Genomic DNA, 17,292 nt, shown 5'->3' with positions numbered 1-17,292 from the left:
CAGTTTTATTAATACATTCATTAATTTAAAATTATTTTTATTGAAGTATACTTGATTTATGGAACAGTTTTATAATGTTATATTTTTCCAAGAAACTAGCAAATCAGGGAAAGAAGTACAATGTGTATCTTTGCTCTTCATATGGGATATAATTAATGGAACTGGAGAATCCTGAACCAGGGATTTTAAAGTGGTGGAAAGGCGAAACCTTTGTCCTATAACTAGTTATATATCCAGATAATGGTTTGTTATACAATTATTCATTTGAGAAATTTTAAAAAATTGGTATAAATTTTTATGGAAAAAGTAATTAATTTTTTAATATAATTTCATTTGAAAATGAGAGAATTGGCAAAAAATCTTAATGGACACTTTTATATCTGAAATCTCATTCTAAGTGAAAATCTTTAGAAAATTTTATTACACAATGAACAGACATGTAGAAATCCAGTATTAAGAATAGGCATTTTGGTAGCTTAAGAGAAAAAGATTAGACTGTGAAGAAAATTCTGTTTTTATTCATTCAAGTCACTTTCTTAATTTCATGAACATAAAAGCCTGGTTTCTACTCATGATGACTTTTTTCAGGGCATCTTTCACCTCCTTATTCCTAAGGCTGTAGATTAAAGGGTTCAACATGGGAATGATCACTGTATAGAAGACAGAGGCCATCTTATCTGTGTCAAGGGAATGATTAGAACTTGGCTGTAAGTACATAAAGATGAGAGTCCCATAGAATATGGTGACTACCAGCATGTGGGAGCCACAGGTGGAAAAAGCCTTGCGCCTGCCTTCAGCGGAGCGCATCTTCAGGATGGCAGAAAAAATGGATGTGTAGGAGACAAAAACAACCAGAAGGGAGGAAATGAACATGAGGCCAGCACAGGCAAAAATCCATAGCTGCTTGGAGTGAGTGTCTGAGCTAGTGAGCCTGAGAAGAGGCATGTCATCGCAGTAGAAATGATTGATGATATTGGAATGGCAGTAGGAGAGGCGAAAGGTGAGGATGGTATGAAATAGGGCAACCAGGAAGCTGTAGCTGTAGGGGGCAGCCACAAGCTGAACGCAGATGCCTGGGGACATTACGACCATATAGAGGAGAGGGTTACAGATGGCCACATACCGGTCATAGGCCATGGAAGCCAGTAGCAAGCACTCGGCAGTCATGAAGGCCAGGAAACAGCCCAACTGGGCGGCACATCCATTGAAAGAGATAACATTTTGCTTGTACAAGAAATTCCCCAGGATTTTGGGTGTAATGACAGAAGAATAACAGAAATCAACAAAAGCCAAGTTACTAAGGAAGAAGTACATTGGTGTGTGGAGTCTTGAATCTGTCCTGATGACTAGGATCAGACCCAGGTTGCCTGCGAGTGTGAAGAGGTAGATGGATAAGAACAGGACAAAGAGGGGCATCTTCAACTCCTGACGATTTGTGAGGCCCACGAGAAGAAATTCTGTCACCTGGGTGCAATTCGTCTGGATCATGTGTCTTCAGTATGTCCGGATGAAGAGAGGATAATGAAATCCAACTTAATTAAATTCAAGTCTTAATATCCTTTAAAGCACTTGGTATTATCAACATGAAAATGCAAAAGTGCTAGCATCCTTGAGTCTGGCGATGGGACAAAGAGTAAATGGAGATGTTTTATAGGAGAGGCATATTGATCTCCCCCAAATCAAGGGCACCTTATGAAATTAACAGCTGTAGATAGGATTCAGTCTACACTGACTCTTTGCTCAAAGCTCTTATGTTGTTTAAAACTTAACACTATTTTTTCAAAGCATTAAAGCTATTGCTTTTATCAAAAACATCCTAACATTAATAATATAAAGGAAAATGAACCCCCTGCAGTGGCATCACTCTGACAGACTTGCACATGTGATACAAACCCCACATTGTTTCAGGGCTGACGGAGCGGTGAACAGCATGCTCCATCAATCTATTCTATACTCAGTACCTATTGCAGGGAGGCCACCATTGATGGCTACACAATCTTCACAAATGTGGGAATAATGCAAATGCTGAAACGGGCAACTTTATGAAGAACTATAGCTACCCATGGGTTGTTTGTTATTTTTTAAAAATAATATATATATATATATATATATATATATATATATATATATATTTTTTTTTTTGGCTGCCCTGGTCTTCCTCGGTACACTCAGGCATTCTCAGCTTCCAGTGACCAGGGCTACTCCTCTGCGTGGCACCCAGGCTTCTCGTTTGCTGGCTTTCCTGGTTGCAGAGCACAGGCTCAGTAGTTGCGTCACATGGGCTTAGCCGTCCCACGGCATGTGGGATCTTCCCGGACCAGGCATCAAACCCATGTCCCCTGCATTGGCAGGTGGATTCTTAACCACTGACCCATGAGGGAAGTCCTACTTTGCTTCTTATATCCCCATCTTATAGACAGGGAAGAAACATTGAGAGGTAAAGCAACCGAAGTAAGCTCAGACAGCCTTGTCTGCAGCACAGGGCGTTCAAACTAGTGTTCTTCTCATGCAGGAGCCCACTCACTATTAGATAACTAACAAGCATCTACCTTATAATGCAGGGTAGTCTACCCAATACTCCAAAATGGAAAAGTATCTGCAAAAGATTTGATAGATGTATAGGTACATCTGAGTCACCTTGCTGTTCAGCAGAAATTACAATCTTGGAAATCAATAAAAAATATGCTCTAATGAAAATTTAAAAATCAATGTAAAATTTATATTTTATTTCACTTATTTTATTACCTCCATGAGAAAAAAATACAATGGAGGTTCAGTAATGAACAATTGATTTTCTAATAACAGATAAATGTTGAAAAATGCCATTTCTTTGAGATTTATGCCAAGCAAGGCACAGCAGAAAGAACCTTGAATGAAATTGGGAGATCTTTATTTGAATGCTCTGTCACCCTCAAAATGCATTAATTTCAGTATGTCAAAATTCAGTTTGCTCCACATTTTCCTAATTTAAAGTGGTGCCTGTTTTCTCAAAACCAAAAATAATGTTTAAGTGAGCATGTGTGAATGTTTCTACAACTTTCTATGGGAAGAAGATAATTTTTGATGGCATTGATCAACACATGAAGCAAGTCATCAGAGTGTTTAAAAGCCTAGTTAGTGGTCCCATGAATAAATGAATTCCACTTTGAAATCATTAAGCGAGTATTGTATTGGAAGTTGGGTTCATTGTTTAGCAACTAGACGAGCTTCAGTATGCCATTCTATCTTATCTTAAAGGCAGCGCGTGCACATATTTGACAACATATTTGAAAGTATATTATATGTGATCTTTGGAGTCTAACTCTTGATGTTTTATGTTCAGATTGTGTGCACTCACATTTCTCCTGCTGCAATCCACACACGGAATTGCTGTGCGATCCTCAGTTGCAGTGTGACTTTCTGGTTTCGCTGCTTCTTCTGTGTTTTATCCTGCACTTATCTCTGCCAGGTGAATGGTAATCAAAGAGCTGGAAGAAAAATCCTATTTATTCTTCCAAGCCGATCAAAACGCAACCTTTCCTGAGAAGAGACTTCTTTAAATTCCAGTTCCTCCGTTACTTCCCAGTTTTCATTTTGATGTTCTGGAAACATTTTATACATAATTTATTTACATATAATTTATGATTTCCATCTGTTTCTATATTTCTTCTTTTGATAGACTATCTACTCCATGGATGGGAGTCATGAATTTTTTATTCATTTCTTAATACAGCCCCTTCTACATGCTTGGTGATAATGAGTTAAATATTAATTTTATCATGCTATTTCAATTTCTGCCCTGTTCATAATTCATACTTTTATTTGTATCAAATATATTAAGGGTCACAATGATGATTTAATTTAATGTGCTTATCTCTCATTCTGGGTAAAATTACTAGATTTGCTAAAATGGAAAGGAGAGTCTTGACATAGTTTACAATCTAATCAGTTAAATGCCTAACGTCTAAATGTTTGAATAGATTCTATCTCAGAGATTTCAAATATTTTTTTCACCCCAAACTACTAAAAATTCATTTTATATAATACCACATGTCTATATAACTGAAATAAGATTAGAGGAAATATTCTTTCCCTTGTTTTTAAAATGCCATCCAAAATATTTTATTCTAAAATTTATTCTATTCTAATTCATTTTAAAACTGTTCATTTGTATCCCAACTTTTAAATATACTCTTCTAAACTATACCTGGGCAGACTGTGTTCCTATTTCTTTTCCAAATAGGTCTGGGCAGCAGCAAACTGCAAGGTTTTATCACTGAGGTATCCCAAGGGATCTTTCTTACTTAGAGTAGGAGGCAAGTGAAATAATCAGAAAGCTTGGAGCCCACACCCCAAAGGGATCCCAAGGCCTGCTGGAGATCAATTAGCATTATTATTCTGTTTTGAAGAACTTCAGGTCTACAGTTCTGCATTTGATATCATTGCCCTAAGATTTTCAAATTTTTGAATTACTCTTATTTATTTGTTGCTTTAATTGTTATGTGGTTGTTGTTGTTCAACAAAAGGATTTAAATCTGTCCTTGGAAGAAAGATAAAAATTACCTTGTGAACCTTCTAACTACATCTCTTTCAAAGAAATAAAAATATAACTCCTCCAAGAATCTGTTTCTGAACATCATTGTCCTATTCTTTGAAATGTTCATGAAGTGTTCATTTTCTCTTTAGGTTGTCTCTGTCCATCATTACTTGGATTCCTTGGTGACCTAGTCTAAAGGGCACTCTCCCAGAGAGCTTTCTTAGCTCTTCTGTGTCCAAAACAAGGGTGTACAGATGGAAGATGGTTTTAAAATTCACTTGGAAACAGTGTGTCTGCTGTAAACTGAATTGTATCCTCCCCAAATTCATAGATCAAGGCCCTAAACCCAATGTGATGATATTTGCAGATGGTCCTTGGGGAGGTAGTTAAGGTTAGAAGTGAAAATGAGAATGGGATCCTCATGATAAATCAGCGCCCTTATAAGGAGAGACACTGGTTTGTTTTCTCTCTCTTTACACATAAACACACGCAAACATCGCACTCTCTGATACACACACATACACACACAGAAGAGATCATGTGAGGTGAGCACAGTTAGATAGCAGCCACATACAATCCAGCAAGAGAGTTCCTACAAAGAACCAAATTGATCAGGACCTTGATCTTGGACTTATTGGCCCCCAAAATTATGAGAAAATAACTTCCTATTGTTAAAAACCACTCATTTTTATAGTATTTTGTTATGATAGCTTGAATGGACAAAGACAGCATGTTTATGGAAACAATAATTCTCTACATTGAAACAGTTTTTGTTGGGTTTGTGGGAGTGGGTGATGAGGGAGAAAGGAACTATGGAATTATCTTTTTTTCCAATATAATGCAATTTCTGTTGCCTTCTCCGTAATTTAGGGCATCCAGCAATTAACTGAGATTTCACCAGATACTTTAATTATATCTTCCAGAGGTTTCGGATAGGAGGTGAAAAACAAAACTTCAGTTACACATAGTGAACCTAAAAGACATAAATGAGAGGTCAGTAAAACATTTTGCTGTAAACTGTGAGGCCCAAAGCAAGGACAAGTTTTCATCCCAAAGGGCTCTGGATTGATGATGGATACCCAGATTATGCTGCATATGGTTTGTGAGGACACAGTGAGGGATTTGTCTGCTTTGTGTAGTGATTTTGAATATAAACTTTACCATGTAGTTTTCTATGAAATAAATTTCCAGTGATAACTATGGGCCTTAATATAATGGCTGCAGGGGAGTGGCAGTGTTAGTATCTAACACTGTACACGATGCATTAACCTACTTGGCTCAGTGAACAGGAAAAGCAGCAAATCCTTGCATTTCACAGCTTGACATGATCACGATTTGTCAGCGTCAATCAGGACTATATGAATTAACACGAATTCTGCTTGGTAAGTTACTTAATTATTCTGTGTTTTATTTTAATGACAAACACGGCTAATGCAGTTGAAAAAATGTTCTGGACTCATTTATGTTTAACTGTAAAATGGCTTGACTTCTACTTGGTATGGGGGTGTTGGAAAATTAAAGAAGTAGAAATCTTCTGTATAAATCCCTGTATGCAAATACATTAGTTGAATTCAAGCGACAATAAAGAGGAGTTATTAACCACAACTTGTTAGGATTGAGTTCTTATAAAGCCATGTCAGCATTAGTTTTATACATATATATATATATATATATGTCATCAAGGGCTCTTCCCAGGGAAACATTTATCTTTCCATTTCTTAAACTTTAGGAGAAAGAGTTCAGTTCAGTTGATCAAAGTTTTGGGGAGGGAAGAGTATTTGACTAGGAGATACATTAAGGGAACTTTTAAGGTGAAGGAACTGTTCTGCATGTTACCTAGGGAGGGGGTTGTTATTTAACTCTGTAATTATTGTAAATTCATAGAACTGCATATTGCAAAGACTAAATTATATATATATATATAAATCAACAGAAAAGTTAGTGAGATTGTCAGACAATGCCAGGAAAAATTGCATACAAATGTATTTAACTGTATTATGAATGTATGACATAATCACACTCAAGATGGGAGATTTATTGTCATGAGTAACTTTGGAAAATGGTTATTTGATTACACATTGTAAAATTACAGGCAAAAGGAACTGAATATAAATTTTGCATTCTGGTTTATAAATCTGTTTCTCATGGTGGTCCAAGTTAATTCTGAAAGGCTGTACATGTATATTGGAGCTGAACAAGGAATTAAATGGCTTTTAAGTAGTGGGGCCAGGTTTGTCACTGCTAGAGAGAAACTTGACAAATAAGCTTGCAAATGAGATAAGCATGCTGTAGAGGCAGGAGCTTTACAAATAAACATGCAATTTAGACAGTGTTCCTGGCAACTGTTCCCTGGAAAATGGTCCTCAACAATAGGATTTTCACTTGTATACAGAGAGTTTGGAAGACTTGTGAGTTTTTTTTTCCCTCTCCTAAGATCTTCATTTGAAAGCCAGGGAAAACCTGAAAAAAGATTTCATGCCATCTCCATGAGAAAGTACCACTGGGACTCATTTATCTCACATTCCTTTCTGAGTTGTCACAAGAGACTGATCTGTGAGAACTTGGGAACTGAGCTTCTGTAAATAAAGCAAATGTGTTACTACAGTTATTTAAAAACTTTATGGAATAGATTATGACAAAAATTATGACAAATGATGATCATTGAAACCTTGAATCTCCAAACACATCAATAAAATTAACTTCATTTCAATAACACATTCGAAATCAGAACCACACAGTAATTTTCACAATTTCATGTTTTCCTTAACAGCATTATTAAAGAAAATTTATACTTAACAGTTTGAAAATCATAACTGTTTGCCAAGCAGTGCTCATCACCTAGATCTCAAAGTTTTCAAGAGATAAGCTTTCTTGGATATTCCCTGGTTGTCCAGTGGTTAGGGCTCTGGCTTCTCACTGCTGAACACCTGGGATCAATCTTTGTCCAGGGAACTAAAATCTCACAAGCCATTTGGCCAAAAACCAACAAACAAGAAAAATAATAATAATAATAAGTTCCTTTTTCAAATTTAAGTTTTTCCATTTTCAGGCTGGTGAAGTCCTGGTAGAATTTACACCCTTATGCATGATACTACATTTAAGAAAGTTTATAATTGGAACAACTGGACATTAATATTGTAAGGATTGGGGGAGATTTAGGAACAGGTCAGAAATAAGACTGGTAAGAGAGATTTCCCTTGTCAAAATAGAATTCCTATGATGCTTATAAAAAGATTAAAAATCAAAGAACTACCAAGCACCATGGGACCATAAATCATATTTAGTCTCAGAGCTTTCAGATAGTGCTATGAAAGCAACTTGGTCTTCTGGCAATGACCCAAGTTGTTTCTAAGTGACCAGAAGGAAGATCTCTGGAAAATGTATTAAGAGGAACAATTGGTCAGAGCTTTGGTTCTACCACCCCACCCCACCAGACTAATTTTAGTTATTATTGTTTATCGGGGCTTCCCAGGTGGTGTTAGTGGTAAAGAACCCACCTGCCAATGCAGAAGATGTAGAGATGTGGGTTTGAGCTCTGGGTGGGGAAGATTTCCTGGAGGAGGGCATGGCAACCCACTCCAGTATTCTTGCCTGAAGAATCCCAAGGACAGAGGAACATGGTGGGCTACAGTCCACAGGGTCGCAAAGAGTCAGACACGACTTAGCACCCATGCACACATTGATATTAATAACATAAAAAAACTCTAACCAAAATAATTCTACAAAAAATAAAATCATGCATCTAACACAACCCAATCATTTACTAATGAGAAAGCTCACATCTTAAACAGGAAATAAAGTTAATGGTTCTATCAGGAGTTAAATTTATTCCTCCTGATACCCATATCCATTTGGTTAGCTTTCTTTTTCCAGAAGAAAAGAAAGAAAATGAAGTAGCTCAGTCATGTCTGACTCTTTGAACCCCATTGACTATAGTCTACCAAGCTCCTCTATCCATGGGATTCTCCAGACAAGATTACTAAAGTGGGTTGCCATTCCCTTCTCCAGGGGATCTTCCTGACCCAGGGGTTGAACTTGTGTCTCTTGTATTGCAGACAAATTCTTTACCATCTGAGCTACCAGGGAAGGCCCCAGAAGAAAAAGGACCCAGAATTTCATGGCTAAGAGAAAACTAGGTTTGACAACATAGCCTAAATAATTCTTCACACTTTTACTTTTTCAAAGTTTTGTTTTTAAACTTCTGAGCCCTTTCTGTGATAAGAAGAGGCGCCAGAAGTACTTCATGTTAAGTAGGCTGAGAAAAGTTGATGAATATTAAACAGTTTTAATGTTTCAACATATGACTATCAAGAGGACTTTTCTTTCTGGAAAATAACACAAATAATATATCACAAAAAATTATAATACCATCCTAATTTGGGTTCCCCCAAAATGAGACACTGAATCAGTGATTGGTATAAATGTGATTTGTTAAGAATTTTTCCCAAGAATAGCTATTGGAGAATGGGAAGTGGCACCTGGTAAGAAAGTAAGCCAAGCAAGGATATAGTATCAAAGTCCCCATGATAGGGATTTTGGTTAGATTCCATGCAAGAATTCTGGAGAGAGGTAGCTCAAGTTGATCTGAGTGGGCAAAGGAGCTTGAATGTATACAGCTGACCCTTAACAACCTATAACCCATAAATGTAGGATTATTCTGTGTATAACTTAGCATTGGCCTGCTGTATCAATGATTCCTCCCCCATCACTGGATTAAAACAATCAGAGACCTTGCAGTACTGTAATATTTACTAATGGAAAATTATTCATGTGTCGGTAGACCTGTGCAGTTCAAACTTGCAATGTCCAAGGGCCACCTGTGAACTCCAGTGCTTATATCAATCATTGCTAAGGGCTATTCCCTGTGGGATGTAAATTTCCAGTTGCTTTTGTCTTACCTGGCCCTCAGGCATAACAGCTTCAGGAAACCTGATGCAGTTCTCCAATAAAGATATGTAGGCACTTACACTTAAGAGAGAAAAGCCACCAGAAGCTGAACACAGATATGGTAAAGAGGTCATCTGAGGCAATGGCTATCAAAGTGGAGCCCTGGACAAGCAACATCAAGACAACTTGGTATTGTTTTGCAAACATGAGAGTTTCCTGGGTGAAATCTCAAACTAGACGGGCACACATGGAGGGCAGGGAGAAACAAAAGAAAGAAGCAGATCAACCCACATTGGTCATTGGCGATTTTAAATAGCAAGGGAATATACCTGAGTCTTGGCTTGGGTGGCTGTAAAATGAGTAAATCTCCGCAAAGGCCCCCTGGACTCCTAAAAGTTCATATAGAAGACTTAAGATTTCACTCATGCAAACCATCCAGATGGTTTCAACACCTTAGGCTCTCCAGGCTGCATCCTTGACAATGGTTCCCGCCATGAAAGCGACAGGCAGAAAAGTGTCCTCCAAAGGCATGGAGGCAGGGATTGATAGTGAGGACCCTCTGATTGTCCAGGTTCAGTTCAAGAGTCAACCAAAGTTCACATCCTCTCAGTAACCTCATTCAACACTTGGAAACTATAAGTAGCTGTTGAAAATGCTTTTTTTTTTTGCTCTGTATCGGACCTACTGACTCATAAACTCTGCAAGTTTGATCCAGCAATACGTGTTCTAACAAGCCCTCCAGATGTCATTGAGTAGAAAGGTACTAATTACACCAATCAAAAGGCATATATATTTAGTTACTTAAAAAGGCAACATCCAACTGTCTAAAAGAGACACAATTTTCACTCAGTTTTTGCCGCTCCTAATGCAGGGGACATGGGTTCAATTGCCGGTCCAGGAAGATTCCATATGCCTCAAGGCAACTATTTCTGTGCACTTTAGCTACTGAGACCACGCTCAAGAGCCAGAACTCTGTGACAAAAGTCACCACAGTGAGAAGCCTGGATACTGTGGCTGGAGAGTAGCGACACTCACCGCAGCTAGAGAACACCAGCTCATAGCAACGAAGACCCAGTGCAGCCAAAAATAAAATAATAAATATATTTTTAAAGTAAAATGATAAAAATGATTCCATGCAAATAGTAACTATCAGAGAGCTGAAGTTTCATATTAAAGTCATAGAAATATAGGACTACAGTAAACAAAGACAGGTTTTTAATAATAATAACAGTAAAACACAGTACATTTAGCAATTATAAATTCATGAACAAGTGACACAGTAACCTCAAGATTTATGAAATAGAAAGTGACAGATGTGAACAGAAAAGCATAATTCGACTGGGGATTTAATGGCACTTGATGAAGAAAAAATATAAGGGGAAATCAGCAAGTCTATAGGAGACTTTTCAAGTGGTTCAGTTCAGTTCCCACTAAGGCAGGAGACACAGGAGGGGGAAATGGTAACCCGCCCCAGTATTCTTGCCTGGAAAAATCCATGGACAGAGGAGCATGGTGGGCTACAATCCATGGTGCCACAGGGAATCGGACATGACTGAGTGGCCAAGAACATAGGAAGCTTTAGTAACACCATTCACCAGTCTGACCAGGATGAAGTCTGCAATTCTTAGGAAACAATTGTTGAGAGCAGACTTTCTCAGCATTGAAACTTAGTGTTTAGGACTGTATAATTGTTTGTGTGTGATGAATTCTTCATGTCCACTACAGTTTATATAACAGCATCCAAAACCCTTGGGGAAGGAGATGGCAATCCATTCCAATATTCTTGCCTGGAGAATTCCATGGATGGAGAAGCCTGGCAGGTTACGGTCCATGGGGTCACAAAGAGTCAGACACGACTGAGCAACTAACACATCCACACCCTTGATTGTCTACATAGCAAGGCTACTCGTTTTCACCACCTTGTACGGTGAAAATCAATAATGTTTCCAGACATTGTGAAATAGCCCCTGGGGGGAAAATCAATTCAGATTGAAATCACTGATTTACAGTTGTCTCTTGGAATTTAATTTGGAATATATTACAAATGCACTCTGAGATACATTATTAAAGCATTTTTATAATTTTAAACTGGGTATTAAAGGGAACTCAGTTTTGTCTACCTTTGGCCTATATCTAGTTATGTTGATATCAGATGAAATGAATTTTTGTAAATATATATACTTTTATGTGTAAGTATATACATATATGCATATATAAAATTTGATAAATGGCATGTAAGTTCCTATGATACTTTCTATATATAAATTATGATTCTAAGTCAAATTTGATTACAAAGAATTCAGAGAATGAATTTACTTTAGTTTAAAGAAATCTTTATTGAACACCAAATAAGGTCATCATTTGACTAGCTTTTCATACTCAACTTAAAAAAAAAAAAATGTACCATGAGAGAATGTCCACTTTCATTTATTCGAATCATTTTTTAAATGTTGTGAACATAGAAGCCTGGTTTCTACCGGTGATGACTTTTTCCAGGGCATTTTTTACATCCTTATTTCTGAGGCTGTAGATTAAAGGGTTCAACATAGGTATGATCACTGTATAGAAGACAGAGGCCATCTTATCTGTGTCAAGAGAATGCTGAGAACTTGGCTGTAAGTACATAAAGATGAGGGTCCCGTAGAATATGGTGACTGCGAGCATGTGGGAGCTACATGTGGAGAAGGCTCTGCGCCTACCCTCAGCGGAGCGCATTCTCAGGATGGTAGAAATAATAAACACATAGGAGATAAAGACAATCAGAACAGAGGAGGTGAAAGTAACACCAGCACAGCCCAAAATCCATAGCTGTTTGGAACGTGTATCTGAGCAAGTGAGCCTGAGAAGAGGCATGTCATCGCAGTAGAAATGGTTGATGGTATTCGAGTGGCAATAGGAGAGACGAAAAGTGAAGATGGTGTGAAACAGTGCCATCAAAAAGCCATAGCTATAGGGGACAGCTACGAGCTGAATACAGGTTCCTCGGGACATGGAAGCTGTATAGAGGAGAGGGTTACAAATGGCCACGTATCGATCGTAGGCCATGGAAGCCAGCAGCAAGCACTCAGATACCATGAAGGTGAGGAAACAGCCCAACTGGGCAGCACATGAGTTGAAAGAGATAACATTTTGCTTGTGCAAGAAATTTCCAAGCATTTTGGGTGTAACGACAGAAGCATAACAGAAATCAACAAAGGCCAGGTTACTGAGGAAGAAGTACATTGGTGTGTGGAGCCTTGAATCTGTTCTGATGACTAGGATCAGACCCAGGTTGCCTGCTAGTGTGAAGAGGTAGATGGATAAGAACAGGACAAAGAGGGGCATCTTCAACTCCTGACGATCTGTGAGGCCCACGAGAATAAACTCCTTTACCTGAGTGCAGTTGATCTGTGCCATATCTCTTCCAGACGTCTGCATGAGGAAGTAGAAAAAAAGAGTTAAATTCAAGTTGCTGTTATATAAGTGGTATTCTTATGCTTTGATATCTTGTAAGGAGATTTAATGTTAGTATATAGTTAGCATACAAGGATTCTGGGAATGGGATGGAGAGTAGAAACAGATAAATGTGGGAAAGGCATAGCTCTCCTCCCGGATTCATTGCTGATACAAAGAAGGGAGCTGTGGAACAGTCTGGTTTCTGTTGAAAGTTCCTGAACATTAAGCTATTTGCAACTTTCATCTGACTTATTAAAATGTTCAGCCATTCTTTAAAGTCTTTGGTGAATTCATTACAGTATTGCTTCTGCTTTATGTTTTTTAAATTTTATTTTTTTTTCACCTCGAGTCAAGTGGTATCTTACCTAAATTTTATTTTATCCAGTTATTGCTCAGACCCTCAGTCATGTCCGAATCTTTGTGATCCAGTGGTTATGTAGCCTGCCAGTCTCCTCTATCCATGTGATTCTCCCAGCAAGAATACTGGAGAGGATTGCTATTTCCTCCTCCAGGGGATCTTCCCAACCCAGGGACAGAACCCGCTTCTCTTGAGTCTCCTGCATTGGCAGGCAGATTCCTTACCACTAGTGCCATCTGGGAACCCTTACCCCTGCATTGAAAGGCAAAGTTTTAACCACTGGAAATCCATAGCTATTGGTTTTTTTTTTTTTTTTTTTAGAAACTGTTAGCATTAATAGCATAAAGGAAATATTCTGCAGTGGTACTTGTCTTTGATGTATCTGCCATTGTACCTGTGCAGACAGAACTCCATATTATTCCAAGGTAGGCAGAAACATAGTTCTGAATTTTCTGTTTTCCTTTAATAATTTATCACTAGAAGGTCACTATCAATTACAGACTATCTTCTTTGTTATGTTAATAATGCAAATACTGAAAATAGGTAAGTATGGAAGCGACAATGACGAGTTTATTTGCTTCATTTGTTTTACCAAAACTTTAAACCTAAAATCATGTCATTATGCTCACTCTGCATATGAGGAATAAGAGATCAAAACAAGTATCCCAAACAAAGTCAGCAGGCTGGTCTGAATGTGATTAGTTGTGTTTCAAATCTGTGAGTTTCTGATTTGAGTCCACACCGAATTATTATGCTATCACTGTATCTTATTAGTTTTATTGTAAGGAGCAAATTATTTCTAGATTTTTTGTTATAATATTGCACATTTTTATCTCTAAAGTAAGAATTTACATGATCAAAATAAAATAATTTGCATTTTAAAAAATAAATGGAGAGAGGGAACAAGATGGAGGAAGAATAGGACTGGAGACCACTCTCTCCTCCACAAATTCATCAAAGAGCATTTTGAGAAGTTCACAAAACAACTTCTGAATGCTGGCAGAGGACATCAGGCACCCAGAAAAGCAGCCCATTGTCTTCGAAAGGAGGTAGAAAAAAACATAAAAGATAAATAGACAAAAGAGGCAGGGATGGAGCTCCTTCCCGGGAAGGGAGGTTTAAAAAAGAGAGAAGTTTTCTCACTGGTGAGTCTGTGGCGAGCCTTGGAATCTCAGAGGGCCACATAACAGGGAGGAAAAAGAAATAAATAATTAAACCCCACAGATCACGAGCCCAATGGTAACTCCTAGCAGAGAAGCAGTGCAGACGCCCGCATCCGCCATTAGCAAGTGGGGACTGGGCAGGGAGGAGCCGGCGGCATTGCTTAGAGAGAGGACTGGGCCTGAATGCCGCGAGGGCCATCTGAGGGAGCTAACTGGAGATAGCAAAGCAGACTGTGGGATAGCTATCCTGCGAAAAGCCCTAACCCAAGACACCGCCAGCCCTGCTCACAGAACAAAGGACCGAGCAGAGCTAGCCGGCTGTGGACGGCCCATCCACCACCGAGGCAGGCAGAAGAGGGCAGCCAGAGTTGGAAGGGGGCAATCGCGGCCCCAGAGAGGCATCTGATACCAAACTGCAGGCAGGCTTCCTTGCTAAGCAAGACTTCTTGGGTTTCTGGCTGGTCGACATCCGCCTGAGAAGGTGTGCCAGTTGTATACCCAGAAAACTGAGCGGGAGGGACCAGGGAGGTGATAAGTCGTAGCGACCGTGCTCGCCAAACACCTGGTCACCTGAGCTGCTCAGATCGGGGAAGGCACAAAACGCAGGCCCAACCAAGTCTGTGCCTTTGTGGAGTACCCAAGTACCTGAACCTGAGCAGCTTAGACCTGGGATGTGCATGCAACCCAGCGCCAGCCTCAGACAGTTCCCAGCAGAGCAACCTAGAGCCTGTGCAGTGTAGACTGGGACAGCACACACGTTGTGAGCAGGGGCAAACCCAGTGTGGCCAAGACACTGCGAGCACTTCCCACAGATGCCAGAGATATTTGTCTGCAGCGTTCCTCCCTTCCCAGAACAGGACTGAACAAGTGAGCCTTAAAAAGGGTCCACCACCACCCCCTAGTGTCAGGGCAGAAATTAGACACTGAAGAGACCAGCAAACAGAAGCTAAAACAGAGGGAACTGCCTTGGAAGTGACAGATGGAGAAGTCTAGAGGCTACTCCAAGAATAAGACTGAAAACCAGAGGCAAGAGGCTTAAGCCCGAATCCTGAGAACACCAGAGAACTCCTGACTCCAGGAAACGTTAATTGATAGGAACTCATAAAATGCCTCCGTACCTACACTGAAACCAAGCACCACCCAAGGGTCAACAAGTTCCAGAGCAAGACATACCACGCAAATTCTCCAGCAACACAGGAACATAGCCTTGAACTTCAATATACAGGCTGTCCAAAGTCACTCCAAACCCATTGACATCTCATAACTCATTATGGGAAACTTCACTGCACTCCAGAGAGAAGAAATCCAGCTCCCCCCACCAGAACACTGACACAAGCTTCCCTAACCAGGGAACCTTGACAAGCAACCTGTCCAGCCTCACCCACAGCGAGGAAACTCCACAATAAAGAGAACACCACAAACTGCCAGAAGATGGAAAGGCCACCCCAAACACAGCAATATAAGCAAGATGAAGAGACAGAGAAATACCCACCAAATAAAGGAACAGGATAAATGCCCACCAACCCAAACCAAAGAGGATGAGACAGGGAACCTACCTGATAAAGAATTCTGAATATTGATAGTGAAATTGACCCAAAATCTTGAAAACAAATTGGAGTTACAGATAAACAACCTGGAGACAAGGATTGAGAAGATGCAAGAAAGGTTTAACAAGGATCTAGAAGAAATAAAAAAGAGTCAATATACAATAAATAATGCAATAGATGAGATTTAAAACACTCTGGAGGGAACCAACAGTAGAATAACAGAGGCAGAAGATAGAATAAGTGAGTTAGAAGACAGAAGGGTAGAATTAAATGAAACAGAGAGGAAAAAAGAAAAACGAATTAAAAGAAGTGAGGACAATCTCAGAGACCTCTGGGACAATAGTAAATGCCCCAACATCCAAATCATAGGAGTCCCAGAAGAAAAAGACAAGAAGAAAGACCATGAGAAAATACTTGAGGAGTTGAAAATTACCCTAAAATGGGGAAGGAAATACTCACCCAAGTCCAATAATCCCAGAGAGTCCCAAACAGGATAAACCCAAGGCAAAATACCCCAAGACATATATTAATCAAATTAACAAAGATCAAACACAAAGACCAAATATTAAAAGCATCAAGGGAAAAGCAACAAATAACACACAAGGGGATCCCCATAAGGATAATAGCTGATCTTTCAACAGAAACTCTTCAGGCCAGGAGGGAATGGCAGGGCATACTTAAAGTGATGAAAGAAAATAACCTTCAGCCCAGATTACTGTACCTAGCAAGGATTTCATTCAAATATGAAGGAGAAATCAAAAGCTTTACAGACAAGCAAAAGCTGAGAGAATTCAGCATCACCAAACCAGCTCCCCAACAAATGCTAAAGGACCTTCTCTAGACAGGAAACACAGAAAGAGTGTATAAATTCAAACCCAAAATAATAAAGTAAATGGCAACGGGATCATACTTATCAATAATTACCTTAAATGAAATGGCAACCCACTCCAGTGTTCTTGCCTGGAGAATCCCAGGGGCAGGGGAGCCTGGTGGGCTTCCGTCTATGGGGTCACACAGAGTCAGACACGACTGAAGTGACTTAGCAGCAGCAGCAAATGGGTTGAACGCCCCAACCGAAAGACAAAGACTGCCTGGATGGATACAAAAACAAGACCCCCATATATGTTGTCTACAAGAGACCCACCTCAAAACGAGGGACACATACAGACTGAAAGTGAAGGGCTGGAAAAAGATCTTCCACGCAAATAGAGACCAAAAGAAAGCAGGAGTAGCAATACTCATATCTGATAAAATAGATTTTAAGACAAAGGCTGTGAAAAGAGACAAAGAATGACACTACATAATGATCAAAGGATCAATTCAAGAAGAAGATATAACAATTATAAATATATTTGCACCCAACATAGGAGTACTGCAATATGTAAG

General features: G+C 39.2%; 2 protein-coding genes across 2 annotated transcripts; both read right to left on the bottom strand.

The window, feature by feature from the left end:
• Nucleotides 1-528: 528 nt before the first annotated feature.
• On the bottom strand, nucleotides 529-1,488 carry LOC129554089 (olfactory receptor 8U9). The gene has a single exon (XM_055422731.2). The coding sequence runs from the start codon at nucleotides 1,486-1,488 to the stop codon at nucleotides 529-531; it is 960 nt and encodes a 319-aa protein (XP_055278706.1).
• A 10,351-nt stretch (nucleotides 1,489-11,839) lies between these two features.
• On the bottom strand, nucleotides 11,840-12,820 carry LOC129554088 (olfactory receptor 8U9-like). The gene has a single exon (XM_055422730.2). It carries the CDS (start codon nucleotides 12,818-12,820, stop codon nucleotides 11,840-11,842), a length of 981 nt encoding a protein of 326 aa, XP_055278705.2.
• Between the last annotated feature and the right edge of the window lie 4,472 nt (nucleotides 12,821-17,292).

The sequence above is a fragment of the Moschus berezovskii genome, chromosome 14 (assembly GCF_049115385.1).
Source record: "Moschus berezovskii isolate FMDL1 chromosome 14, NW_MosBer_1.0, whole genome shotgun sequence".
In the NCBI taxonomy this organism is placed as follows: Eukaryota; Metazoa; Chordata; class Mammalia; order Artiodactyla; family Moschidae; genus Moschus; species Moschus berezovskii.
This window is presented reverse-complemented; position numbering and strand designations above follow the sequence as displayed.

Excerpts from the sequence above, each read along its gene's own strand:
- LOC129554089 (XM_055422731.2), bottom strand. The coding sequence starts at position 1,488 with ATGATCCAGACGAATTGCACCCAGGTGACAGAATTTCTTCTCGTGGGC.
- LOC129554088 (XM_055422730.2), bottom strand. The coding sequence starts at position 12,820 with ATGCAGACGTCTGGAAGAGATATGGCACAGATCAACTGCACTCAGGTA.